This window comes from Mizuhopecten yessoensis, unplaced genomic scaffold, assembly GCF_002113885.1.
Source record: "Mizuhopecten yessoensis strain PY_sf001 unplaced genomic scaffold, ASM211388v2 scaffold10915, whole genome shotgun sequence".
NCBI lineage: Eukaryota > Metazoa > Mollusca > Bivalvia > Pectinida > Pectinidae > Mizuhopecten > Mizuhopecten yessoensis.
In genome coordinates, this window is record NW_018408785.1 from 168,125 (window position 1) to 193,980 (window position 25,856).

Genomic DNA, 25,856 nt, shown 5'->3' on the forward strand with positions numbered 1-25,856 from the left:
CATGCGTTGCCATGGATATGAACCTGTTTTGTTATGGCTCTGATGTGATGTGTGTCAGCTTTATGTTTCGGGACATATGTTTCGTACACTCGCTTCGCATCCGGCTTGGAAAGTCTTATCTATTTATAGCAAATATAAAATCTACTAACCGGTTTATCCAACAACTACATGAGCGTTTTTGTATCGTATGGTATCGACGCTTAATTTGAACACAGGGTCACGTTACAATCACACACATGCTATACTGATATGGGTCACAACACACAATACTTGTGTATGTTTATGTGTGTTGTGACCCATATCAGTATAGCATATGTGTGATTGTAACGTGACCCTGTGGTCTGAAGGAGTTGTGTTTTCATATTAAAAGGGTTAAAAATAGAAACAGCACGCACATGTACACTCACAAACACTCACAACGAAATGGAGGCAAAGTGTCACAAATAAACATATCTTTGAAAATCTATTTTAAATGACAACGCTTAAATACGACTTGTCCAGCAAAGCATTAACCATCACGACATTGGTAGATTGATACTCGATCTGGACTCCCTATTCTATGGAGAGGGAACTGGTACGGTCCCTAGATACGCATGACATTGACTTAATACCGTATAAAAGGGACTTGAACGCGAACCGATGATTTATGACACAGGGACATGAGAATTTGTTACAGCTATATTTGGACATGAACTAAGGTGTTTCGAGTAATTTTACATGTTTTAGTGTTAAGGTCGACTTTTTAATTTTTACCGGGCATTTTTACCGAAGTTCAATCTAAACCCCCAAAACATGTAAATTTACTCTGAACACCTTAGTTTATGTCCAAATAAAGCTGTAACAAATCCTGTGATTTATGAGTGTTTAAATGGCGCAAAATTATCTTTGTAAATCTTCCCATAAATCGCTTTTTTGAGGTATTAATGAAAACCTATTGTTTTTTAACGAGTTGACAGCGGTACTCTACAGAGCCAGCTGGTTCTCGTAATGGATCATCGTCCGATTTAACGAGCGAGTTATTTTTTAATCATTCAGGTCTCCACTATAGAATTTGAGATATTTCGGAATAAAAAGAAATACTTATAATTATGTGGTAGCATATTCAAGGCATTTTCAGTTTTTATTTGTTATTTTAAAAACGTTGTTCTTTGATTTTTGATTACAAAAATAACCCTAAAAACGAAACGTCTTATTCTTATTCTTTTTACCAGGTACCGAAACGACCGGGTCTGTATCAAAACGACTACAAAGATTCTGTCTTAACATTATCTTTTGACACACTGTTTCTCTCAAGCGAGCATTTGGTAAGTAAAAATGAAATATTCCGGACGAATTTCATAAACTTCATCACACGAACCTGATAATTTAGCTAGGCCTATATTAGGACCTAAATTGAGGTGTTCAAAGTAAGGTTACATTTTTGAGGGGTTTTAAATCAATTTTCGGTAAAATGTCACACCTAATGATGGTATATACGAACAAAAATTGATCTTAATCCCTGTGAACCTTTTGTGAAAAGGGAGGGGAACTTTGAGTGAATTTTAATTGCGAAAAGAAACCAAACAGAGTGAAAAACAAGTAGTTACAGTAAGTTTAGCGGAATAACAAATGGGCTATTTCTACTGGAACGAACATTTAGTGTCATGACTAAACAGCGAGCTGAATAAACGGTGTGGTAGTGTTGCGCGGTGGTGACTTGCGTTGAGTACAATGAATCTCTAAAAGGGGGCACCCGGTAGGTCAAGGGAGATTACTCTAATATGTAAACATGTAAACATAAGGAATGCATATCAATAATATGGAGGACCTGTGAAACCAGCTAACGACCTATACGCCATAAACTGATCATGATGTTTCTATAGATATACCGGTATAATACTTGAGTTATGAAAGCGTTTAATCTGACACATATATAAAGAAATTATATCTTGTGTTAATTTGCGTAAGTACACAATGTTGACCTTATAATTATATCGTCGATATCGTTAAGCAATTCTGAATTGTAAACAAATGTGGGCGGGTTTGATGTATGCTAGGTTGGTATTGCAAGCTTTTTTTAAATTGAAATATTAAGGAAATATTGCAATATATCAAAATATATTGTATTCCTAAATGAATCAGTATAGTTCGAGTTAGTTAGAGCTTAGATATTGAAGTTATCACACCAAGCAAGCTAAATTTGGATAATATTTATTCAATCAAAAAAATATTTCTGTGAGATTATTTAACATTTGTGATTAAACTCTACATAGAGCCCAACATAAGATAAGACAATATATTGCAATTAAAAATATATATTGCAGTGTATGTATTGCTGTAAAAATAGGGCCTATTGTAATATATTGTAATATTGATACCCACCTCACAGGTCCAGTACACTCTGCCGATTGAGCTATATAGCTGTAAAGACCTATAATAGCTCTATTGACCTATCTGAAATAGGTCTTTTGAGCTATTTTCAAGTGATTTTCTTTTTTTAAAGAAAACGAAACAAAGTCGCTTTTTAAAGAAGATTGTATCATTAGGTTGATAACAAAAGACATTAAATATAAGTATTCTTTTTAACAAATAATGATGTAAAAAAATCGGAAATTTTACATTTTTGAAAAATGAAAATAAACATCTAACTGTATGCTCTTTGTAGTCAACATTACCATAAACCTTATTATTTTATGCGACTTTGCTTTAATTTAATGAAATTTGAAATCTGAGAAAATATAGCTCAATACAGCTATAATTTATAGGTGTATAAAGCTATATAGGTCTTTATAGCTACATAGCTCAATTGGCAGAGTGTACTGGACCTGCCTCAAGATAGTAATGATGTTTGTAGGTTTCTGATATAATGGACTCATTTACCCTTGATATCTATATAAATACATTTCAATAAGATAATATCAATTAAAACAGTTCATATATAAAACCTTTATAGAGTGTAATAAATAAAGAGTGGACATTGCTAGAAATCTTGACCCTCTTACTGTTTTGTTCATAAAGTGATTTGACATCTATTAGATCTGTGTTATATACTGTACTGTTCAACAATTCTGAAGGTAAACAAATATCTTTCTAATAGACATCATATTGATCCTCCAAAAGCTTTAGGTATGCCGTCTTTCAATTGTGTGACCATTTAAATTATCACTTGAGTCGCAGACTTAAATAGCATCTAATCATCTAATTCCATGCTAGAGTACCAAACTTCATCATTCAGATCACCAGATATTCATGATATTTTTTCAGACTTCTGCGTCTCACTGAAAGAAGATACAATCTATCTAATAGCTATGAATTGTCACAAGTCATTTTATATTCTTTAAAGATTTCATAGCCATTTTTGAACATTTTCAATGCTCTGTACTAATATTTTCAAAATGGGACTTTTTTAAAAACAGAATATCATCAGAGACAAGATGATAGATCTATAGGTTTTTACTGTAAATCTTAAGTTAATCTAGTAAAGAACAACTCATATTATCTTAAACTTCCATTATGTTCACAGATCTGTGGACAAAGTCAGTGACAGTCATCTGAGAGGGCAGGATGGGGGTAAGCTTTAACAAGCCGAGGATCGTCACAGTGAGAGGGAGCTACTACAAGGAGAGCGAGAGGGCTGTCCCCCTTTATACCTACACGCCGTTCCCTGAACGCTGGAACAGACCCACAGGCTCTCTTATAACCAGGGTCAAGGCTGTACCGAATGTCAAAGGTAAGTTTTATGTGTCATACACATTTACACGTAGAACTTTATCTTGAGAGAACATACACATCTTTTCTTTGACTGAAGTTTATCGATAATGAAAGAGGGAGAAATGTAGCATACATGCTGACCAATGTGAAGGCCATTTCACATCTCAAGGGTGAAGGTCATTCCACAAAAAAAAATTGTCTCAAATTTCTCAGGTTAAATCAAGCCTGTTCCTGTGAAAACACTTAATGGCAATGAGGACAATTAGCTAATTGGATTAATTCCAGCTGCTGACTAATATGTAATCAATCTAAGTCACAAAATCTTAAATTTGTTCAATCATATCTTCATAGCTATGTTATCTCCTTGGTAGTTTTACATAACATTACATCTACAAAATTAAATAAAGTCACTGGAATGGCTAAAAACTAAAAAGTGCATTTTTTTCTGCAGAAGAAGAGAACGACCTTTACTGGTGGACGGACTGCGAGTTTCTACCAAACAATGACAGCACAGTGGTCACTACATGTTCCTCCTTCACTATACAGCCAAACCAGGCACTGACCGTTAGTCGGGCCATACAGCCGGGTAAAGTCTGCCTGTTTGATCTGTCATCAGAAAAAAACATAAGTAAGTATAGCCACAACAAAGTCAATAGGTAATGATGACTTTTTAAGAGCTGTTCCTAATATGTTTTAATACATGAAGTAATCTAAAATCTTCATATCAATGGAAAAAATATTGTAACGAATACAGGTACCGTATCATATGTCAATATTGCTGGTCAGTTCATTACTTTGTAAAAATTGCAATCGTTTTATTAAACACATATATCGTCAATCAAATCAATAACGATTAATCATTGTATGGGGTTTCCTTGCCGGAAGTTCATGCATAGGATTACTCTCCGGGTAAAATAGTCAAAAGGTCAAGGTCAACTTTACTATCAATAGCAAATCACTATATGCACATTGACAAACTCCAAATTGCTTGCTTTGGATTGCTTTTAAAATACAAAGCATGTTCTTAACAGTACATCTATCTAGGAACAATGTAATTTCATGGTTTAGAACAATAAGAGGGTTCAGCTATCATAGTATTGATCACTTGTTTCATTAGAGAAATATTTCTTACACTTTTATTACATTATCATCCCAGGAGATGTCATTCTTCAAATAACTATATGTATCTATCGTTTTAAAGGATACAGTAGGGTAAAGGAAATTTGATATTAATATCTTTGTGTTTTACATACGGTTTGTTATCGAATATCCGAGAGTCTGTATCGAATGTCCACGAGTCTGGTTCAGCGATGTCCCTATCTAGTGCCTAATTTTATTGTGACATCTTTCTGTGTCTTCAGAGTGTGGCTATTACCGCCAAGCATCCGTGGCATCTTTCCCCAAGTTACAGACATTCCCAGACGGAGACCACATTGTGTACCTTGGCTCTACAAGTGGAGATATCAAGGTGATGTCCCTTGAAAGGTCTACATTTCACAGTCGGGCCCAAGATATACACTTTCGGGCGTACAAATATGTGGCTGTATCGCCAAGTGGCTGTTATTTCGCCATCATGGCGCGTACCAGCCGGCAGTATCAGTACGAGTTACTTATATACGACTCACATTTTGTAACTCGCGCAGAAAGTGTCATCGACTGCTGTAAGATGAATGATTTCAGAGGTTCCAGAATGAACCTTGAGCACACGGTATGTAAATGGTCACCTGACAGTGAGTATGTAGCTGCCGCGATATCACATGGCCATCTTTGTATTGTGTCACGCAGGTCACAGGCATGTGTGTGCGATGTTTTCACCAATGTCATTCCAGACAGAGCCCTCAGCAGAGGGACAACCTTTGATTTTAATCCCATGTCATGTCACCGGATGGTTTCCGTGGGAACAAAGGATCGCTTCCTGTACATTATTGACATACAAGAGGGAAATGTTTTGTGTCAAACAGAGCATGCATGTGGGGACCATGCCATTGACGTTGTAAAGTTTTCCTGCGATGGCCTATTTGTAGGGGTGGCCCTACATAACTTCTCAGTACAGCTGTTTTCTCCAGTCGACTGTTCTCTCCTTTATAGCTTTAGTATGAAGGACAGTCTTCCCTCGCTCCACAACTCCATGGGACCACATGCCTCCGTCCTCAATCTCACTTTCTCCTCCACTGGGGAGCAGGCTGTCACAAGTACAGCAGATGGATACGTTTCCTTCTGGCAGCTGCCCCGTAAAATGGAACTTCAGGTTATATGTAAATTCAAAATTTTGTCCTGTGTTAGCCTCGACCGAGTGTCAAGACTACCACTTCCTCCGCGATTAAAGGACTTCCTTCTGTCACTGCCTACCATGTTGTAGACTATCAGTGGGTAAGAGTCAGTAGCTCGCACCTAGTTCTCGTCATATCAACTTCTCAAGTCACTTGTAACAAATTAATGTAAAATTATGAGATACATGTACAGTGTTCTGAAAAAGATTCAGGTTCTGGGCAATATATATCCTTTTTCCCTTGAGAAACATATCTTCTTTAGCCATTACAAGAAACATAATATAGCCTTTATCACTATTTATGAAATTTCATTCTATTAGTGTGTTGTTTCAACAGAGTTATTCCAAATAAATCAACTCATGCTAGTATGCATTTTACAGAATTATAAAGGTTCGAAAACCAGAAAAACAATTGTGTCAACCACCACAAATATTTCATCCAAAGCATCAAAACAAGATACTAAAAGAGAATTAAGTTTATCTAAGCCGGAAAATCTCCATTTTGTTACTTCCTCTTCATAGTAGAGTGAAAAATACTCAAAATTGAAAAACCTCAAAGCAACTATGAATTGGAACTCTTCTTAGTGATGATGACAGTGTGCAGGGAAGACAGAGTTATCCTTCTTTGATTGTGTTAAAAATCCTTTTAATGTTATATTTTTTTTACATATTTTATCTTTTTGATGAAATGAAGATTTTCTTTTGTAGAAATTTTTATATGCAATACACTTTAAATGTTTCCTTTTTGGAAAATTTGATCAATTATGGTTCTGTGATAAGATTATTGTTACATTATATCATGTTTAAACTACATGTTACATGTACCGTGTTTGCCATTTTTAGTACCCAGGTTGCTTAAAAAATTGGCTTAAAGAGGGGCTCTTATTTAGATAACAAATGTGAGGTACCATGGAAAAGGTTGTGCACATTCAATCAACTTTCCAGTGTGTCTGGAGGTTTTGAAATCAAATGTTTCATCTGCCTCTTAGGAAGTTCAGCCATGATCACCAGACATAGATGATTGCTTTAAAGTGTAATTATTATAAATCATTGACTTGTGAGCACTGGGAGGGTGAGGGGGTTTATATGATTTCAATTCTTCTGGAAAAAAAGGGAGGGGCACTTATACAGGAAGGGGCACAATTCACTGCAAATATGGTTAATATGGAACATGTCTGATCACTTCCATATAACCTTGTTAAAGAAACCATTTCAACATGAATTACTGACGGTATTTTGACATTACCCGTAGGTTTATAAATTTTTGTAACATTTGTCTATGCATCTCCTGCCTTTTATCAAGACTATTTCCAACATGATTAAAAATGACGTGTGGATCCATGCTTCAATGTTTAAAGCTTAATTTAATTATTGTTTATTGTAATCCAAGGAAGAATGTCAATGTCTAATAAAGTTAGTTTTAAATGAAATGTTACATTGTTAAGAGAGATTACTGGTCATAAATATACAAATTGATGTCCATGTGTTGATAACAATGCAACATTCAATGCAAAAACATTGTAGCTCACCTTGCCTACTCGGTACTGTCCAGAGCAGGGTCTGGGGGCTGCCTAGGCCTGCAGCGTGTCTGGGACAGAGTCATGGTAGGGGGCTCAGGAAGAAATCCCCATTCCACCAAACAGAAAATGATTTTCAGGGATTTTAAATGCGGGTAGGCATCAGAATGACGTTGATGATAACTTCAACATTAATTGAAAACTGTCAGCACTTTCCATTAACGAGAAAATGAAGAAAAAATAAATCTAATTCTCTTTTACGGAAAGTGTCAACGGTTCCAGTAAGCTTATCAAAAATAAACTGGATGGCCCAGTAACAGATCATAAATGATGGTTCGGGAAATGGGAAATAATTATTTAGAAGCACATATATATGTGAAATTTATGTGTAGACAATGATTTAACTATCACGGGAAAACCCCAGAAACTATATTATTAAGAGATTAGTTTGTAGGCAAGTTCTTCCACTGCCTAGTGGCAGCTATGCCACTGGAATAACTGAACAAATGGATTGATCGTTGTGTATGACTCAAAATGTACTCTCGTTGATGAGCAATATTATATTGAAGTGTTTCCATTCCTTTAAATTAATTAAACTAATCAATATGTTCTTCTAATGTTGTTGTTACATGTTCACAAAAATTGTTATATTTTTACAGTTGTGTTTATGCAAATATAAGTCAATGAAAAGTTGTCAGCGCTGTTCTTAATTTGTTTGAAATAAAAAAATACTTTTTCTGCCTTTCCTGCTGTTTGGTTTTGTGTTACCAGAAGTTATCATTGAACAATAGAAGTCAAATACCAATCTGTTAATGCCCACTTAACACAGTAAACCACACTTTAACCTTGTTTGGTTATATATCTAGGCAACATTTTATAGGACTTCAGATTTTGAGGCTTAGTTGTGGTCAAATGAGCTTGGGGTGGTAACACTTTGCCAATAATGGTCGAGTTAGGAGGAATATTAACTTAGTCGAGGTCTATAACATTCAGAGGAGAATCAAACCTAGTTAAAGTCTGTTGATGAAATTTAAGACTGGTATACATCTTGGATAAGGTTGTATGAGGAGTAATATAAAGTTAAGCATGGTCTTTTGAGTATAGTTTAGTTGATTAATAGGGGTATGTCATTTTGTTCTTCTGTGGTTTGCAAGTAAGTTACTGTATAATGGCAGCAAAAGTGAGTAAACAGCACACCATGTATAGTGAAGGGAAAAATTAGTGCTGGGCATTGTAAATTTTTCTTTGGAAGGACGAAGGTTTCCTCGGTATGCAGTATATATAAAGTAGGCCTGTAGGCGAAAAGTACTCATGAGTTATCTTTCTTGATACTTCCATTCAGCATATCGATGTTGTGATCAATATTTGTATTCTCAAGTATATGTACCTTTCATTGAAAATGACTTAATTCACCATATATATTTATATTTTGCAATAAATCAAATGTACTATTTCTATTTCATTACTGTTTTCCAATTAAACTTCGTGTGAATTCAGGACTGATCGTGTCAGTATCCATCAAACATCTGTAAGTACTTTAAGTTGTGGACCAGGTTTGGCCATGATAATATATGTGAAACCATTAGATACATTGTATATAGACGTTAGTTTGTGAATAACATATCCCACATTCCAAGGTTTTGGTGGGTATCCTGAGTTTCTGAGTTGTACTATATAAGTGATATGACACTATAAATGAGCAGTTAGAAACAAAGGACCATAACAAGTAGAACAAAAAGACAGCACATAAAAACACACACAGAGGTACTAACTAGAGTCGTGTGGGAAGATGTACCCGAGAAGGATCCTTTATTTCCCTTGAAAATTAAGTAGGACTTTAAAAATTACCTTAAAAATATCACACACCCATAATATGTCTTACGGATATAACAAATATAGCACACTCTTTTAACAACACCACTGTATACCAGAAATTTCACCCAGCCAAACTTTCCCGCTTCGCCAAAATAATCCATATTTGCCTGTTGATAATTTTGCCGTTTACATTCAATTACTAAGTACATGTATATTAGGTTGTTTACAGAAGTTTGCTGTAATGGTAAATTTGTCCTCATTGCAGTCGACGAAAAAGGTGAGATTTAAACTGCAACAATAGTTTCCTGGTATACAGTACACTCTCATAAAATATATAACACTCTCATAAAATATATAACACTCTCATAAAATATGTAACACAAAATATATATCATACTCACCAAAAATAAATCAGACATAAAAATGTATAAATTTCTGGTAAAATATTACCTGCTCACATATTGTGCTCCCCTAAAATATCACACTCCCATATAAATGGTATATTACCCATCTATAATATATCACTTTAACACACACATTGTAACAATCACATAAAATATTGTGTACTCATGATCATGGTAAAAATTTAATTAATTGGGGATAAAAGATATTGATTTAAAAATAAAACATGATGACTTTTGTAAATACATATTCAATCCATGCTGAATTGTTTGATGTGTGTTTTCGTTTTCATTTTTAAAAAGGTTCAGAAAACAATGATTTAAACTATGCCTCCAAGTATTATATTATAAGCAAAAAGACTGCAATAAAATATGGATACTGTGCAGTTACAAAAACATCAAGTTATTTATAATAATTATAAATGTTTCACATCAATTCAGCTAGAGTATAACACTACTAGTTATGATCTCTAAGACTGTTGGAGTTATCTCCCTTATACATTTGATTTTGTTTTTCATTAAAAAAAGTTATTTTGAGCAAATAAAAAACATCTGAATGTATTGGCAGACATAGTATTTAAAACCCATATATTTAAAAAAAAAAATCCTGTGTTATTGTACAATAAACATTAAAATTTCTACTTCATAAATTCCTGAGTTGAAAAACCCCACTTAATACAGAATAGCAAACACAATGTCATTTATCCCAAACTTTTCCATATTAAAATAGACCTGATTGTGCAGGATGCATAAAACTTTGTCTTTTTTTTATAGAATAAAAAGTGTTTAATACATTATGCATTATGTTTTATACAGTATTAAAAATAACTCAATATAATACCTGCCTGACCTGTCCCTGAAGACAGATAACATCCTCATATTAATATACTAATATATACCTAGGGTAAATATCAAACGAACGTCTTAATTACAGTTGTTTTTTTGTAAATGCCTACAAATATCACAATATCTAAATAGAAAGTCAGCAGAAGACCCTGTGTTACAATTATAGAACCATATATGTATTATAGACCTGTGTTCTTTAAGCAGGGTAATGTATTCTATATAGACACAGGCCCCTGTGTCATATAAACAATTACCGGTATTTTAAAGCTCTGTGTGCTCTATAGGCAGGGCAACGTTTCTTACAAATGAGGTCCCTATTTGTTACAGACAGAGTGCCCAATAGCCCTGTGTTCTATAGGCAGGGCACTTTATTCTTATAAACACAGAAGCCTGTGTCTTAAGACATTGTGTTCCACAGTTCTATGTTGTATTGGCAGCTATATATTCTATATTGACAGATACCTGTGTCCCATACACCTTTCTTACTACTCCTTGGTTGCGATGCCCATACAACAGGGTCTGATGAGGAACAACTTTGTTGGTGCTGTGAAGTATTTCATGTCTAGGGTCTTAAAGCCTGCTGCCTTTATGGTACCTCCAGTGTCCCTGGTCACTTCTCATCCATCAGCAAACATACGCCACGCTGGATTTATCAGACGTTGAAAGAAATAGATGATGCTTCTTTTCTCTGCACCCACATGGTCCATGAAATAATATTTACCATTCTGTGTTTAAAAATAAAAAATAAAAGCAACATCATCAGCTAAAATTTTGATGTAAAACATCAATATTGTAGTGCAACAGCTTGATGTTAACATTTTACTGTTTTAACAATTATAACAGTCCATTGAGTGTGTTTGCAATGTTTCATTTCAACAGCACACATACATCGGTTGTTACACGTACAAGGGTACAATCACTCAAGTGACACATAAAATATTATTTAATCGTTTATACTGGTTTGTTGTATTTGGTGAATTAATCCACTGGTGGCAATATATACATACATTTGGTGGTAATATATACATTTGAAAGGTACTGAATGTTGTTTAATGAAATTTTGGACATTTTGATAATGTTAATTTCACAGAATCATAGGTTTACATTTACATTTACGGCGATACTGCAAAGGGCCGTCGAACAGCATCAACTTGCAGGTAGACTAGGTGGATAATTCTAACACCAATCACAGGTATCATTTAATTTATGCACAGTTGTCAGGGTTTCATAGGCAAACAAATATATATATGTATATATAATACCTAGAACCCTTTGGTCCATTGCATAATGGTTCTGTGCACGTGATGGGCATCATGGGATTGGGATCTTGTCATTTTCTATATATTTTACTATGACACCAAGACAACTGTGATTCATGTAATAAGACTCATTGCATTTATCCTTAAATAAAAGCATAGAAAATCGATCGAGAAAGTATATGGTTCAATTGGATATTCTGAATTATATCGTAGTTAATTATATGGGATATTACACGGCCAGTAGGCAGACACAGGTAACGTACGTGTTTGAGGACTCGCTTGACCTCCTTCAGGACTCGGTCTGGATCTCTAATTATAACCGTACACAACACCAGTGTGCTGACCACTACGTCATAGCTACAGTCGGCCACATCAGACATGTTCTCCCCGAAAGCTTTGATGAAGACCACTGACCACGGCATTGTTCTCCACGTAAGGTTCAAAACACGGGTTAGGGTCAAGACAGGTGACTTTGGTCCCAGCAGGGTAAAACTTAAAGTTAACACCTCCTCCTGCTCCGATCTCCAGAACTTTTAATGTCCCAACTGTGGCCTTTAGTTTCTTCATGGAATGGAACAAATCCTTTTTGTGTTCACCAAATATTTTGTTGCTCTTAAAACCAACTCTTGTCACGATCCATGCTGCTAAACGTAAGCGCCAATGTCTGATCCACAGGGAGACCCCTATTTTTTTTATATTACAAATAAAGCGATCCATGCCCCTGTGGTACTATCGGTACATGAATAGCAACCGTTGCCTAACCATTTAACGTAGCATATTTGATTGTTTTTCAATGTCGAAACGTGAAATGGAAATAATCAATCAAACGAAAAAAGCTACCCGATTTGTAAATATAATAATAACGGGAAAAAAATCAAATATTTTTGTCATTATTAGGACATTAACCTTTTAGACCCCTCCACAGAGTCGGGTCAGTTTTTACTTTCTGATAATATTATCATCTAATTGCAACCTCATCATATTAATTCCAACCAAGTTTGTCAATTGAACTATGTCTTGTTGAATGAACAAATATAGTCGAAGGTGTCATTTCCCTACATAAACTAATAAAATTAACAATATCTACCCATTGAGAGTAATTGATCATAGTAAATCTGAGTCTGTGGAAGAAGAAATTTAGTCAACTTTCCCTTTGGGGCCCTTTCAGCAGCATTACTTAATTATTAATACCATCAGATTGCTATCTCAACATAATCATTCCAACCAAGTTTGAATTATTTCCCGATGAAAACGGAGAAATGTAATCAAAATTGTTATTTTACAATGTTAACAATAGTTACCCGCTTCCACTAAGAACGATTTCTACGAAGTTTGAAAGTAATCCATTAACCGGTTCTTAAGAATTAATAAAGAATTTACGGATGTCGCACGACTACAGACGGAAAGGGATATGAATCGGTCATGATAACTTGATCAAAGCTCTGACAGGCACCTTTGATCTATTAAAGAGGCGTAGAGTGGAAAGTCCTCACATATTTAAATTAAGTGATATTTCAACGATACTGTGTTTCTTCAGGCCACAGGGACACGAGAAGGTCAGTCACAGGGACACGAGAAGGTCACAGAGACACGATACTTCGTTATACACATTTAGTTGGTATATTTGGACCTATATCGTGACGAGTAGAAATACTTTTTTCAGACGTTTTAAGGGTTTCCACGTTCGGTAAATACCAACCCACCCAACCAAATTGATGGTATAGACATAAATGTCTACTAAAATAATATGTTTTCATACGTTTCTGCATTTGTCATGGATGCACTTGTATTTCTATAGATGATTATAAATGAAGGTCAAACAGATCTGCTACTATGCGTGCCATGGTTTTATAGCTTTTAAAATATTGAACAACTGTTATGTCTTAGATTCCGGCGTATATAACCAAAAATGCGGATGTAGCGCATAATATACAGTAAAGGAGAATTACAATTTTTAGAAAATGAAATGATCAGTCTGGATTAAAATAATGGAAAACCAAATTGTGGTGGCTGGCTATGATGGGAGACCGGTTCGGACAGCTAGATTAGTCGGTAGAAGGCTGGATCATCTGTATAGCTTCTTTATATAGTTAGTTATATGAATGGTACCTTTCAAAACCTATTATGGAGTTGAAATTTTACAAAACAAGTATTTGATAAAAAAAAATATAAAAAAAATCTATCTTTCCATCAAAGCTTCGTTATCACACAATCACATTTTTTTTTTAAATTTTGGACATCAGCTGTAAAAGTTATGTCCATTTTTCTATACCCGACACTTTAATTGTGCTTAGAGAACGACAGACCGAATGAGGTAGACAGAGTATGTAGAGATTATGTGGAAGGTGTACTTATATATTTTTGCAAACAATACGAAATTATATCGGTTACAAGTATTTGTCATTTCCTTCCTGTTTCTCATTTCTGGTGTATTGTTATTTAATAAAGTATATAGTTTAAGTTATAGCTTGTAACCAGTTACCTATATATTAGTATATACAGGTCTCTGGTGTAACCAGGCCTCTTACGTAATATCTGAAAGATAACAATATTAAACCCAACAATTTTGGAATCGCTTGTGTAGGAGACACTTACTTAGTCGGGGTTATCTCCCTTAGCACGTGTTGCGAAATTAGTGACAATACATAATGCTCCCAGTCAGTCCCGCTAAAAGCCACACTATATTCACAATATGACATGTACTAATAGAAAATAAACGTACTGTAATTGTTAGACTAGACATGCTATACTTATACGTACTATTGCATGCCACTAATTACCGTCCTTTCAGTTGGTGAGGTCCTTGCACGTTACTCGCTTCGGGGTCGCAGCTACAATTAACCCCTACAGCTACCTATACGTCTTTCATGTCCACGTGCACTTCCGATCTCTTTCTGGAACTTCTGTTGATTCTACCTATGAGTAACACATTTCCCTTTTACAAGATCAAATACCCCATCCTAAATATGAATTCCCTTAAAGAGATACGGATCACAAGAGAAACGTCAATACCAAACTAGCCCCAAGTATAGCACCTAACTTAAGGATGTACTCTTCTTCTTATGGTACACGGGCTCCATCAATGGTGATGTTTATGCCCTCGGGGGTCCTATCACAGAGGCGTGAAAAAGGGGGTTATTTACAGTGATTAGTTGGTGGGTTTTTGTGATTTTTTGTGCAAGGTATAGATAAAAGATAAAAGCTGGCGTATGTTTTAGCGTGTGATGAGGGCTTCAAGGACTGCATAGGGTAAGTGTGCCTTGAAGTCCTCTAGTGTTGTGAATTGTACTGCTGCTATGGGAAGGAGATTCCATTGTGTTATTGTGTGTGGAAAGAATGACTATTTGTAGGTGTCCTTTTTTGCAGATGTGTTTGTATGCTGAGGGTGTGCATGTCTGGTTCGAGGATCTACGGGTGTGAGTATATATATGTTGGGTTTATAGCTACGATTTGGTGCACAATTTTGTGAAGAAGGATCATTCTTGTGTGACAGCGCCATGTTTGTAGTGTTGGCCGATCATATCTGTTACGGAGCTAGTGTTGTGGTATCTAATTTGGTTTGTGTTGTGTGGATCCCAAATGGAAGAGCAGTATTCAAGTTTTGGCCTGACTAGTGCTTTGTATGCATGTTCTCTTATATGTAGTGAGGTTTTTTTTAAGTTGCGTTTTAGAAAACCTAGGGACCTATTGGCATTGGCTGTGATGTTGTTAATATGTTTGTCATCGTAGGTTATTTTGTAATGTCAAGCCTAAGTATTTTCTGGATTCTACTTGGTGTAATGTGTGGTTGTGGAGTTTCTTGTCATGATGTATTTTGTTGCGTTTCGGTGTAATGTTGAGTATGTTGCATTTGTCAGGGTGAAATTTCATTAGCCAATTCGTCTCCCATTGTCCTGCTGCGTCAAGGCCATATTGTAGTTTTAGTGTCTTTTTTGTTGTTTATCGTCTTGTATATGATGCTATCTAAGTGTACTGTATTTCATGTATTCGTGGAAGTCATTGGTGTAGATGAGGAAGAGGATGGGGCCAAAACAGGTTCCTTGAGGGACCCCAGAGGTTACTTGTATTTTGTCTGATTGTTTGCCCTCGAGTACTACTGTTTGGGTGCGGAATGAGAGAAAGTCTGTAATCTATGCGTGTGTGTTCCCTGTTATCCCGTAATATTTGAGTTTGTATTGTAGTCGTTTGTGTGGGACTTTGTCGAAAGCTTTGGCAATTGTTTATATTTTCTCATGAGTCGAAGGAGAGAATGTGTTATCAAAGGGAGTTTGGATTTGTATGTGATGTGTTTTTGTGGGATATTTTTGGTGACTGAATTAGTAAGTGTTGTTTTGAACGTGTTCCAAAGATTGTCTGCGGTTTGGTTAGGTTGTTCGTTAAGTTTTGTGTTTAGAAGTGTGAGGTCGTTTATTATGTTGTTCCAGTCAGCTTTGTTGTAGAGGTATATGTTTCTGGGTTCTCTTCTTATTCTTTTCAGTCGAACGTCAATTTCAGTGTAGACTATGTCATGGTCAGATTTGCCTATAGGTGGTGTGGTTTCAGTCTTGTTAATGATTGATGGTCTGTTTGTAAGTGTCAGGTCGAGTATGTGGTTTCCTCTGGTGGGCTTTGTCGTTATTTGTGTGAGGGAGTTGTTGCCTATGATGTCCAGAAGGTGCTGGTGAAGTTTTTGTTCTTTTTGCCAGGTATGGTTGTGTTGTTTTGCCAGTCTATGTGTGGTAAGTTGAAATATCCACTTACGTATATCATTGCGTTGTTGTTTTGACCTAGTCTGTTCACAGTTATTTCTAGTTGTTCTAGTGAGCGTCCTTTGTCTGATGGTGGTCTATAATATGCTCCTATGGTGAGGTTGTGTGAATTTGTCATGGAGATGTTTACCCAAATTAATTCGTTGTCTGTTTCTAATTCTTTAATCTGTTCTGTGTGGTATTTGTTTGTGATTGCAAGTAGTACAACTCCGTGGCTTTGGCCATTTTTATTTGGGTTGCGGTCTTTTCGGTAGACAGTGTACTCAGTGACTGGGAAGTATTCATACGAGGAGGTTGTGTTATTCAGCCATGTTTCCGTTCCTATTATGATGTCTGGTTTGAGTGAGTGTAATATTTGGTCGAGGTCAGGTTTTTTGTTGGAAATGGATTGGAAGTTAACGGTGGCTATGCGTATTGGTTTGGTAAATTTGTTGTAGCTAGTGGCAGTCTTGTTGTTTTGTTTTATTGAAGAAGAGTGAATATTACAATAGAATCTCGATATTGATACTGACAATTAAAGGGATCATAAAACAATAACCTTGTTGTAGGGAAACAAAGAATCGTGTTTCCCAACCACAATGACAATAAATAATTAACTTACCGAAATAAAACAATAGCACACCAGTAAAGAGATGATAAGATTGATGCGCAATCAACACAAACCATTCAAACACGCTATTATGTAGATGAGGTATTGCAATACAATGAAACCATGATTAATTTGGTAAATGGAGCAAAGAAATAAAATCGTCGAGAAAGATTTGGAATTGCATATTGATGTTTTTTTCTAAAATCTTTATAAATTTGCAATAATCGTACCATTATTTTGGCCTCCATCTGGCAGGCATTAATGTGCCTTATAAAAGAGATGGATGTGTGTAAGTCTTCCTTCGCTTATGCGTAACCTACCGTGCATAGCGTCGGCGTGGAACACACCGTGGTAGCCACCCTCCTCTCTATATACTGTATGAGAGTCCGCGAACACAGCCCTCTTGTGCCTCTTGTTGGATTTAGGTGCCGCCACGATCAACTCGTCAAACAAAACTCCCTCCTGTCAAGGAAATGGGACCCAATCAACAACATGACAATCTACATATCTCTTGTATAAAATTGGGACATTGCTGATATAACTTCAGTGACGATAAGACGATTGTTTTGGCAACATTGTCGATTCTCAGAATTAGATTCGGGTTATTACGTTTCCTGGAATGACATGTGGAATAATGAACTACTGTGGATTATCTTAAGAATCATCCGTTTGATTGAAACAATTACGAAATTAACAGGCAAACATGAAACCGTTGAGATGAATATTGAGATTTACAAGTTCAACAACTATTTTAAAATAAATAATTGTTGTGACTCTCTGGTCAGGAAAACTTACAATGTATGATTCCGGTTTCTGTCCAGAGTCTTTCCGATGTGCGTAGATGCTGAGGAACGTCCCGGAGCGGAGGTCGTGGTAGTAGTTTAGACTTCTCGCCTTCTTCTGTAGGTCTACCTGTAACAGGTTCAAAAGAGTGATGGTAGATAACACTTAGGACAATTATAGTGCCCAGCAAAGATGGTTTAAAATGGTCTGCTTCATTATTATTTTTTATATATTTCTTCATTAACGTTATGTCACATTGGCAGTACATTTCTTTTTCAAATAGATGCAAAAATATCGAAAATCAACTTTGAAAGAAGATTTTTTTCCTCTTTTTAGAGTCGACTTCGAATTCGATGTAAAGGCGTGTCCTTACCGGCTTGAACTGCTCCTCGAAAACTGTCTTGCCGTTCTGGTCGACGGAAACAGTCAGAAATCGGACATCTTCGTGCAGGATATTGCTGTTTATTCTCTTCACTTCCACGTGATAGGTTTGCTCTGGGGTCGTCACCTTTGCCGCCAGGGTCTGGTCGTTATCCGGGTCACCGTTCACGTGTACTTGTGCGGGATGGGACCCGGTAAATGGATTTTTCGGATTCCCCTGACTTCTCTGAGGATGCGGAGCGACTATATGTTGTATATTGTTTTGATTCGCCTGAGAACGCTGTTGGATGCTGGGTATATTTTTCGGATGTTGATACACTTTATATTGCTTCTGGTTATTATCTCTATGTACATATTCACTGCTGTCCGGTGGGACGTTGTTGTCACCTGATTTGATAAATTGATTGTTTATTGGAACGTTATTTACATACAGTGCTTTACTCGGATGCGATAGCTGGTTGTTAGTGTAAACGTTATTATTGACTTGTACATTTGAATGCGTCCGTCCAACATTTCCTTGAATATGGCTGTTCACAAGATCATTATTTACCCTTGTAGGAGGGTTTTGAAATAAGTTTGAACTACCGATATTATTATGCTGTGTATTGTCGGACACCCTTTGTGGAATAGAATTGGGTACATGCACCGGACGTACAGGGTTGCTCCCGAATCCTGAGAGTCTGTGTATGGACCTACCCTGGTTTAATATGGCACTATTATGATCCAACTGATAACTCAGTCTAGAGGGCTTGTCAAACACATTTTGTTGGGCGTGGCCGACGCTATTGGAAGGAGCTTGCTGGACGTTGTGTCCGATATCCTTAGGATTTCCATGGTCCCGCTGAATCCCTATTACGGGTCTCTTTTGTGGATTTGACACTGATCCCCCATTGAACTGTGTAGATGATGGCCTGTTTTGGAAGACCCCGGGACGAACGGCGCCCAACAAGTGTTGCGGCTGCTGACCCTGTGGGCGCGGCTGCTGACCCAAGGGCTGTGATTGGTCGACAGAGTTACCATTATGCTGTGGATTGTAACCTGCAAATATAACCAAATGACAATCTTAAAATTAAAATTCAAAAGTGTCATCTGAAAATGTCGTTCTGAAATAAATTACGATGTCAGCTACATTCATACAGAGTCGTGTGCTTGGTATGGTATAGAGAGTGTCAAAAAGTACCCAACGAAAACATAAAGAACGTTTGACAGAGTCTTACGCGAACTGGTTAATTGACGAATGATTGCGTTTTTATGAAATTAATTAAAACCCATAACTCTCACATAAATAAGTAACGGTTACACTCCGATGTCAGTGCAAAAGAATATTATCTTGTCCATGATAGAGGTAACTGTCTTAGCGACAAAGATGGAAACGGTTACCGTCTAGAATAGGCAAGGTTACCGTATCAATGTCAATGATAAAAGTCACCATGTCAATGATAAAATTTCTTTCCTGTTCAGCGTGTTGTTTTGACAACCAATCTTGGCAGTATGGAGGTACTTTGCTTTGTCAGCCCACTGGGGATGCTTGTTTTGCCACTAACCTTGCTAGGTTTGGATTTTTTTATTTGGTTTTGCCCATTTGCCATACCAGCCAGGGAGTATGCCCTTTTACCACACCAGCCAGGGAGTATGCCCATTCACCATACCAGCCAGGGAGTATGCCCATTTACCATACAAGCCATGGGTTTTCCCATTTGTCGTCCCAGCCAAGGAGTACGCCCATTTACCATACCAGCCAGGGAGTTTGCCCATTTGCCGTACATCCAGGGAGTACATCCATTTGCCATACCAGCCAGGGAGTATGCCCATTTACCATACCAGCCAAGGAGTATGAAAATCGGTGATTTTATAATATGTAACACGCAAGCAGATTGGTCTAACGGCCGGTTAAAAATAGACGAAAATAGCTCGACCAATCAGCTTGCTTATTATAAAATTCTCAAAGATGGTGGACGAAGGAGGACTGAATGTGAAATCTTGCGGAGAAAATACTTGAGGGACACGAGAGGAGAAATTTAGTGGTGCGTAAAACAAGTAAGCAAGTTTGTTTTGACCTTATCTTTGAGGATACCCTGGTTTATTAATGTTACGTCGTCCGCTATTCTGTGTACCGAATAAAGAATTTGTTTCGAAAAAATGTTCCGGATCGTGTCCGAGGTAACACAAATCGGTGATTTTTGCAAGCTTCGAAACTGCTTACGAAATAACTACACTGTTTTGAAGATATATAATGGGTGTTATTTAAAGATTGATGTCCCTACTTTCGATCGAGACTACGCTGTGGGAAGGATTTTAGCGGATAAAATTTCTGTGACACTTCAAACAAAATTACCTCAATTTTGCCAGCCGCTGGTAGGGGCTGAGTTCTTCAACTTTCTAGTTTTATATATTCAAATATTTTTTTTTGATAGACGTGCCCACCACCTATGGGTCTACTGAATGAAGTGATATTATATTATCCGGTTTTAAACAAGGTTAATTATTTTGGTAAAGAAATATAAACAACAAATACTGTCATGATCTTGTAACATCGAACAGAAATAGCCTATCCTTTCAACCTAAGTGACAGCTCATCGGTAAATCGGAATTCCCCTTTCTGACAACGTGGCGTTTGCGCCAAAACTTGGAATCGTTTCAAGCACGTGTGTATAATGCGCATCATTTCCGATACTGTATCGCTGACAAAGTTAGGTTAACAGTGAGTATCCCAGTTGTAAAACTCTTTCTTTTCAAAACAATTACCTAAATCATACGTTTCAATTTAGACCGGTAGTTCGCTTTTTCTTTGTGGACCGCTGACCCAGTCAGAACAGCTTTGTTTTATATATGGATATACTACTACGCAATATTTACTACGTCACCAAAACGTCCAATTTTAGCAGGTGCTTGCATCCCAGAATATTTGTCGTAACCATTATCAACAAATAATAGCCAATCGTTGAGCGCAAATATTCCTCCGTGTTTACCGGATTTTGTCATGCCAGCAAGGAATGAATCCGAGGAGTCCGAGTGAGAATTGATAAATTTAGCGATGATCTCATATGCAGCCAATCAAAATCATTTCCAGTGATGTCATTTTATTTTTAGGCTGGTGAGTCATTCTGTATATAAACACGAGACGAGAGGCATTTTTCTGCACATGGCCGTTGTGAAGTATTAGTCATCGATTGACAGTTTTTGAAATATAGATACTGCTGTGAATCAAGGTTTTTAAACAACTTTGATTTTTTGTGAAACAAACTTTCAAAACAACGGACTAGCGAACAATGGAAACGCATGATACAACCTTCTATCACGATCACGGAATAAGCGGCGTGAAGATGGAGAACCAAGTAGTAAGTCAACTTAAACGAAAAATGACTCTAAATTTTGATAGCAGTTCACCGAAATCGAAACAATTGAAAATGGGGAATTTATTACAATCGCCTGACTTGAACATGTTGAAATTGGCGTCTCCAGAATTGGAGAAAATGATAATTCAAGCTAATGGCATGGTGACAACCACACCCACACCAACTCAGTTTCTTTTCCCCAAGTACGTGACAGATGAGCAGGAGGCATACGCCCGGGGATTCGTGGAGGCTTTGGCCCAACTCCATGGTACGAACCCCGAGGATGAAAACGATTTTGATCACGACGACGATATGTCTGGGTCCGAATCTGATACTTCGTCATTGTCATTGGTCAGTAAGGGTACATATGCACTACCCACAACGTCCACACTGACCTCCCTGAGTACTACCACCACCCTCCCCGGGGGTATCGTGCAAATCAATCACAAACCTGGCTCCCAGGCATCTGGAGGGATCAACAACAGGTTCAGAACCAAGGATGAATCGCAGATAGTCCCAAGTTTTGGATCTTCACCACCTCTCTCCCCAATTAACATGGAGAGCCAGGAGAGAATTAAATTGGAGCGAAAACGTGCTAGAAACAAGTTGGCAGCTAGTAAGTGTCGTATGCGGAAACTTGAGAGAATTTCTCGGTTGGAAGATAGGGTATCAGACTTGAAAGGACAAAATACAGATTTGGCTACAACAGTCACATCTCTCAGGGACCAAGTGTGTAAACTGAAGCAGCAAATTATTGAACATGTCAGCAGTGGTTGTCAAATTATGATGACAAACTCTCTCAACTTCTAAACATGTGCCTTTCCAGTGTGTGAACTGACAATTTGAATGTGTTCGAAAAATTCACTTGAAAGATGATATGTACATTTAAAAGTTTTTATTCTGATAACACATGGAATTCATTTCTGTAGCAATACAGGAGAATTATTTAAATTTTATATTTTATTCAGAAAAAAACCTTTGATCTGAACATATTGATCTAGGACCGAATTTTGCCAGTGCCAAGTGTGTAAAACATAAATGTGATGCAGGTCAATATCGTTTGCATGGTCTCGAAAAAGTCACTGTTTCAATTTAACCTAAACTTCTTCGAAGAAGGTAGAATCTTTCTTTCTCTTGTATAAAAAAAAAAGATATAAACATTTGATTTATTTACAAGTCAAGATAACATGATTTTAAATCATGATAGTTCCTACACATTTTTGTCAAAATGCAATTAAGTGCTCAATAATGTTACTGGGGATGGGTTGGGATATTACGTTTGGAGAAGTGACAGGTTAATATTACAGATAACTGTTTCCAAGTTTTTACTGCAAATTGTGATATTGTTCCATTATCAGTTTTACGCCTCATTACACATACCAGTCTTGTAAATAACACATTTATTATTTTGTTCATTGGTATTGTGTGGATCACAATAGATTTACACCACGATATCCGTATCATTGTATTATTAAATCATTATCATATTATTACAAAGATTCACCTAAATCAAATTTCAATGCTTTGTATGTTATGTTGCATAATTTGAAACTTTTATATGAAATTAAATGTTGATATTTTTGCAGAAATTAAATTGTTTGTGTTTTCTAAAACTATGGTGTATAGTGTAACCTCAATAATCATATATCACAGTGAACTGTGTACTTGGAATCTGTGAAATATCAGATCAAAAAGTCGTTCAAACTATTTTTTTATAGTTTGGTTTCAAGATTTTCCAATCTGTGATTTATGAGATTACAACACTCAGTATGGATAATAACCAAGACTCTTGAGACATAATTGCCGCATATTGTGGTACTAACTTGTAACTGCTACATAGAGAAATTACAGTGACTTCGGCTGATTGACATACAATACTGAAGATCAGACCTGTGACTTTCTGATAAATTGACTTAAAGACGGAGGCAAACCATCTTTCTTTATGGTACAGACAGACTCCATTCTGAAGAGCTGGAAACTAATTTTCCATGACCCTGTATTTAAGTAGAGATATATCTACAATTGATGGAAGTCGACAAAGTAATGCCATGCTATTTTCACACTCCTCAATGATCAGTGTTTTAGAATGTACCTGAATTACTATAAAATTCTATAATTATCTTTGTTTGGCATTGGATTTCATCAACTTCTTGATATATTTATAATATATACATATATAATGCCAAGTACCTGTACTGGATTGTATATAAAAGTCTGTTGAGCAGAAGCAGTGTAAATATCTACTCCAAAACATGTTCAGCTGTTTATAGGATCAAGTGATTATTACCATTACTACTGGCCATGGTCAGCTGTCAAAATTACGGTTAAACATTTTAATTGACATATTTTTTATGCAAATATTACGATTTATCATAATTCTGTAGTCCAGGTATAACAGCTGTCTGTACGATTTAGGTGGTTTCCAGCTATTCCATGATGACGTGGTTCTATAAATAGTTTTGGATTCCCCTATGTGCAGCACCGTTCCTGGAAGTGTTTAAACACCGACACTGACGCACATTTAGCTACTTTCACTTTTGTTTGTCAACTTTGTGGTACTTAAGCCACATGTTTGCGATTTCCTTGAAACACATGTACACACTGCAGAGGATATAGGGTCGTCTACAGCCCGAGGTGAAGATTCTGTGTATCTCTAGGTTCAGACAGAGTTCACATGTAATTTACAAAGACAAATGTTGACAGTCTATGAAGATGCTTCTAGACAAGAGGCTACGATTATTCTTCCATTGGATTCAGTCACGTCTTGGAAAGTAATCAAATGTCCATGAACCCCCTTCTGTAAAATAACACGAAAAATAACGTAAATTGTGTATTGGCCTAACAGTTTTACTAAATTAAAATTTAAACGTTTCTGAATAAAGATAACTTAATTGCACACCTTAGAAAATTGAATCGGTAGCAGTGTAAAATTGTCATTTACATGGAGACATAGATCTTATAAGTCTCCGAAAACAGTCGATTCTTTCAGTTATGTAAATTATAATGGTAATTGCATTCATGAATTTGCATTTTATTCACCTGAATTGATTATCAACTTTCACGATTGAGTACCTGAATTTGACAACTTAATATTATAAAAAAAAAGTAAATATTGTATCGTGCCTAAACAGTTATTGTATAAGTGACATGCACTTGCTTGCCTTACATATATAATTTAAATTATTTACACAAGAAAAGCCTCCAGACCGCAATCGTGTTGACTAATGACATACATAGTGCTGATTGATTTAACGATGCATGTCGTTTGGTAAGTTGATCAATCGCTGACAGACAACTTGCTTGACATGACGAGTTTCTATGCTATATGGAGTTCGGACATCGAGTGCAAAAGATTGTTTACATATGTCGGTTTATGGCATGTGGGGAGTTAATTCCTGTAGGAACTCTATCTAAATCAGAGATTTATGACGATAGAAACTCTATCGTTATAAATCTCTGATTTAGATAAAGTTTCTACAGGAATTAGTGGGGAGTGTATAGTGGGAGGTTGACAGAGACCGAGGATATTCTTGGATGTATCATTACCATATATATATATATGTACATCAGACGTGTATTTGCTGACGTTACCTACGTCACACCTGTATCTGGTCAGATGTACGTCACAGCGTGTCCGGAGGGGACACCTTCTATTGACTTCCTGGTCAAATATTTCCACAGTTAGCCGGTTGTTTTGATTCCGCCGCTTCTCTTTCTTCAGAAGACAAGTTACACATGGATGCAATTATAATAACGTGGTTTAAAAAACACCAAAAACCGATTTCATATTTCAATTAAGGATGATGACAACTTACAATATTTTGATTTCAATCTGAAGTCTAACTGCTTGTTTGTAGTATGCTAGACTAGTTGTTTGCATTTACTGTTCATTTATTTATTAAAAGTGTTTGCTCAAATTTGTGAAACTGAAACATGTGAGGTGATAGTGATCTACAGATTTATCTATATGAATTTATTATAACAGCCATACCGGCCGTTCAATATATATACGAATTATAAATTATTTGTGCATGCCTTTACTTTCAATCGCTTAGATATATTTCCGTGTGCCACCTGAACATTTATCTATACATATAAACTAATACTTAATATTCTAAATGAATACTAAACACCTTCTTTTTCTATACCTATAAGTTAACGACGGACGACGCTACGAATTTACGACGAATGACAAAATTTATGCGATTTTTTTTACATTTTAA

General features: G+C 36.4%; 2 protein-coding genes and 1 pseudogene across 4 annotated transcripts; 2 read left to right on the plus strand and 1 right to left on the minus strand.

Moving 5' to 3' along the window:
* The first annotated feature begins 1,221 nt into the window (after positions 1-1,221).
* On the plus strand, positions 1,222-8,212 carry LOC110463539. 3 transcript variants are annotated; one of them, XM_021518198.1, is made up of 4 exons: positions 1,222-1,304; positions 3,503-3,709; positions 4,142-4,318; positions 5,052-8,212. In XM_021518198.1, the coding sequence occupies exons 2-4, from the start codon at positions 3,544-3,546 to the stop codon at positions 6,047-6,049; spliced, it is 1,341 nt and encodes a 446-aa protein (XP_021373873.1). In that variant the 5' UTR covers positions 1,222-1,304; positions 3,503-3,543; the 3' UTR covers positions 6,050-8,212. The 3 variants fall into 3 exon arrangements, with proteins under 3 accessions (XP_021373873.1, XP_021373872.1, XP_021373875.1); XM_021518197.1 differs by lacking the exon at positions 1,222-1,304 and adding an exon at positions 1,791-1,942; XM_021518200.1 differs by lacking the exon at positions 1,222-1,304 and adding an exon at positions 1,809-1,870.
* A 2,330-nt stretch (positions 8,213-10,542) lies between these two features.
* Positions 10,543-20,110, minus strand: LOC110463547 (annotated as a pseudogene).
* A 1,287-nt stretch (positions 20,111-21,397) lies between these two features.
* Positions 21,398-23,221, plus strand: LOC110463541 (transcription factor AP-1-like). Its single transcript, XM_021518202.1, has one exon. It carries the CDS (start codon positions 21,568-21,570, stop codon positions 22,441-22,443), a length of 876 nt encoding a protein of 291 aa, XP_021373877.1. The 5' UTR covers positions 21,398-21,567; the 3' UTR covers positions 22,444-23,221.
* The last annotated feature ends 2,635 nt before the right edge of the window (positions 23,222-25,856 follow it).

Bases quoted from the DNA above. Each gene is read 5' to 3' on its own strand.
- LOC110463539 (XM_021518198.1), top strand. From the start codon at position 3,544: ATGGGGGTAAGCTTTAACAAGCCGAGGATCGTCACAGTGAGAGGGAGC. The intron at 3,710-4,141 runs GTAAGTTTTATG...TTTTTTCTGCAG, and splicing joins GGCTGTACCGAATGTCAAAG to AAGAAGAGAACGACCTTTAC. The intron at 4,319-5,051 runs GTAAGTATAGCC...CTGTGTCTTCAG, and splicing joins GTCATCAGAAAAAAACATAA to AGTGTGGCTATTACCGCCAA.
- LOC110463541 (XM_021518202.1), top strand. From the start codon at position 21,568: ATGGAAACGCATGATACAACCTTCTATCACGATCACGGAATAAGCGGC.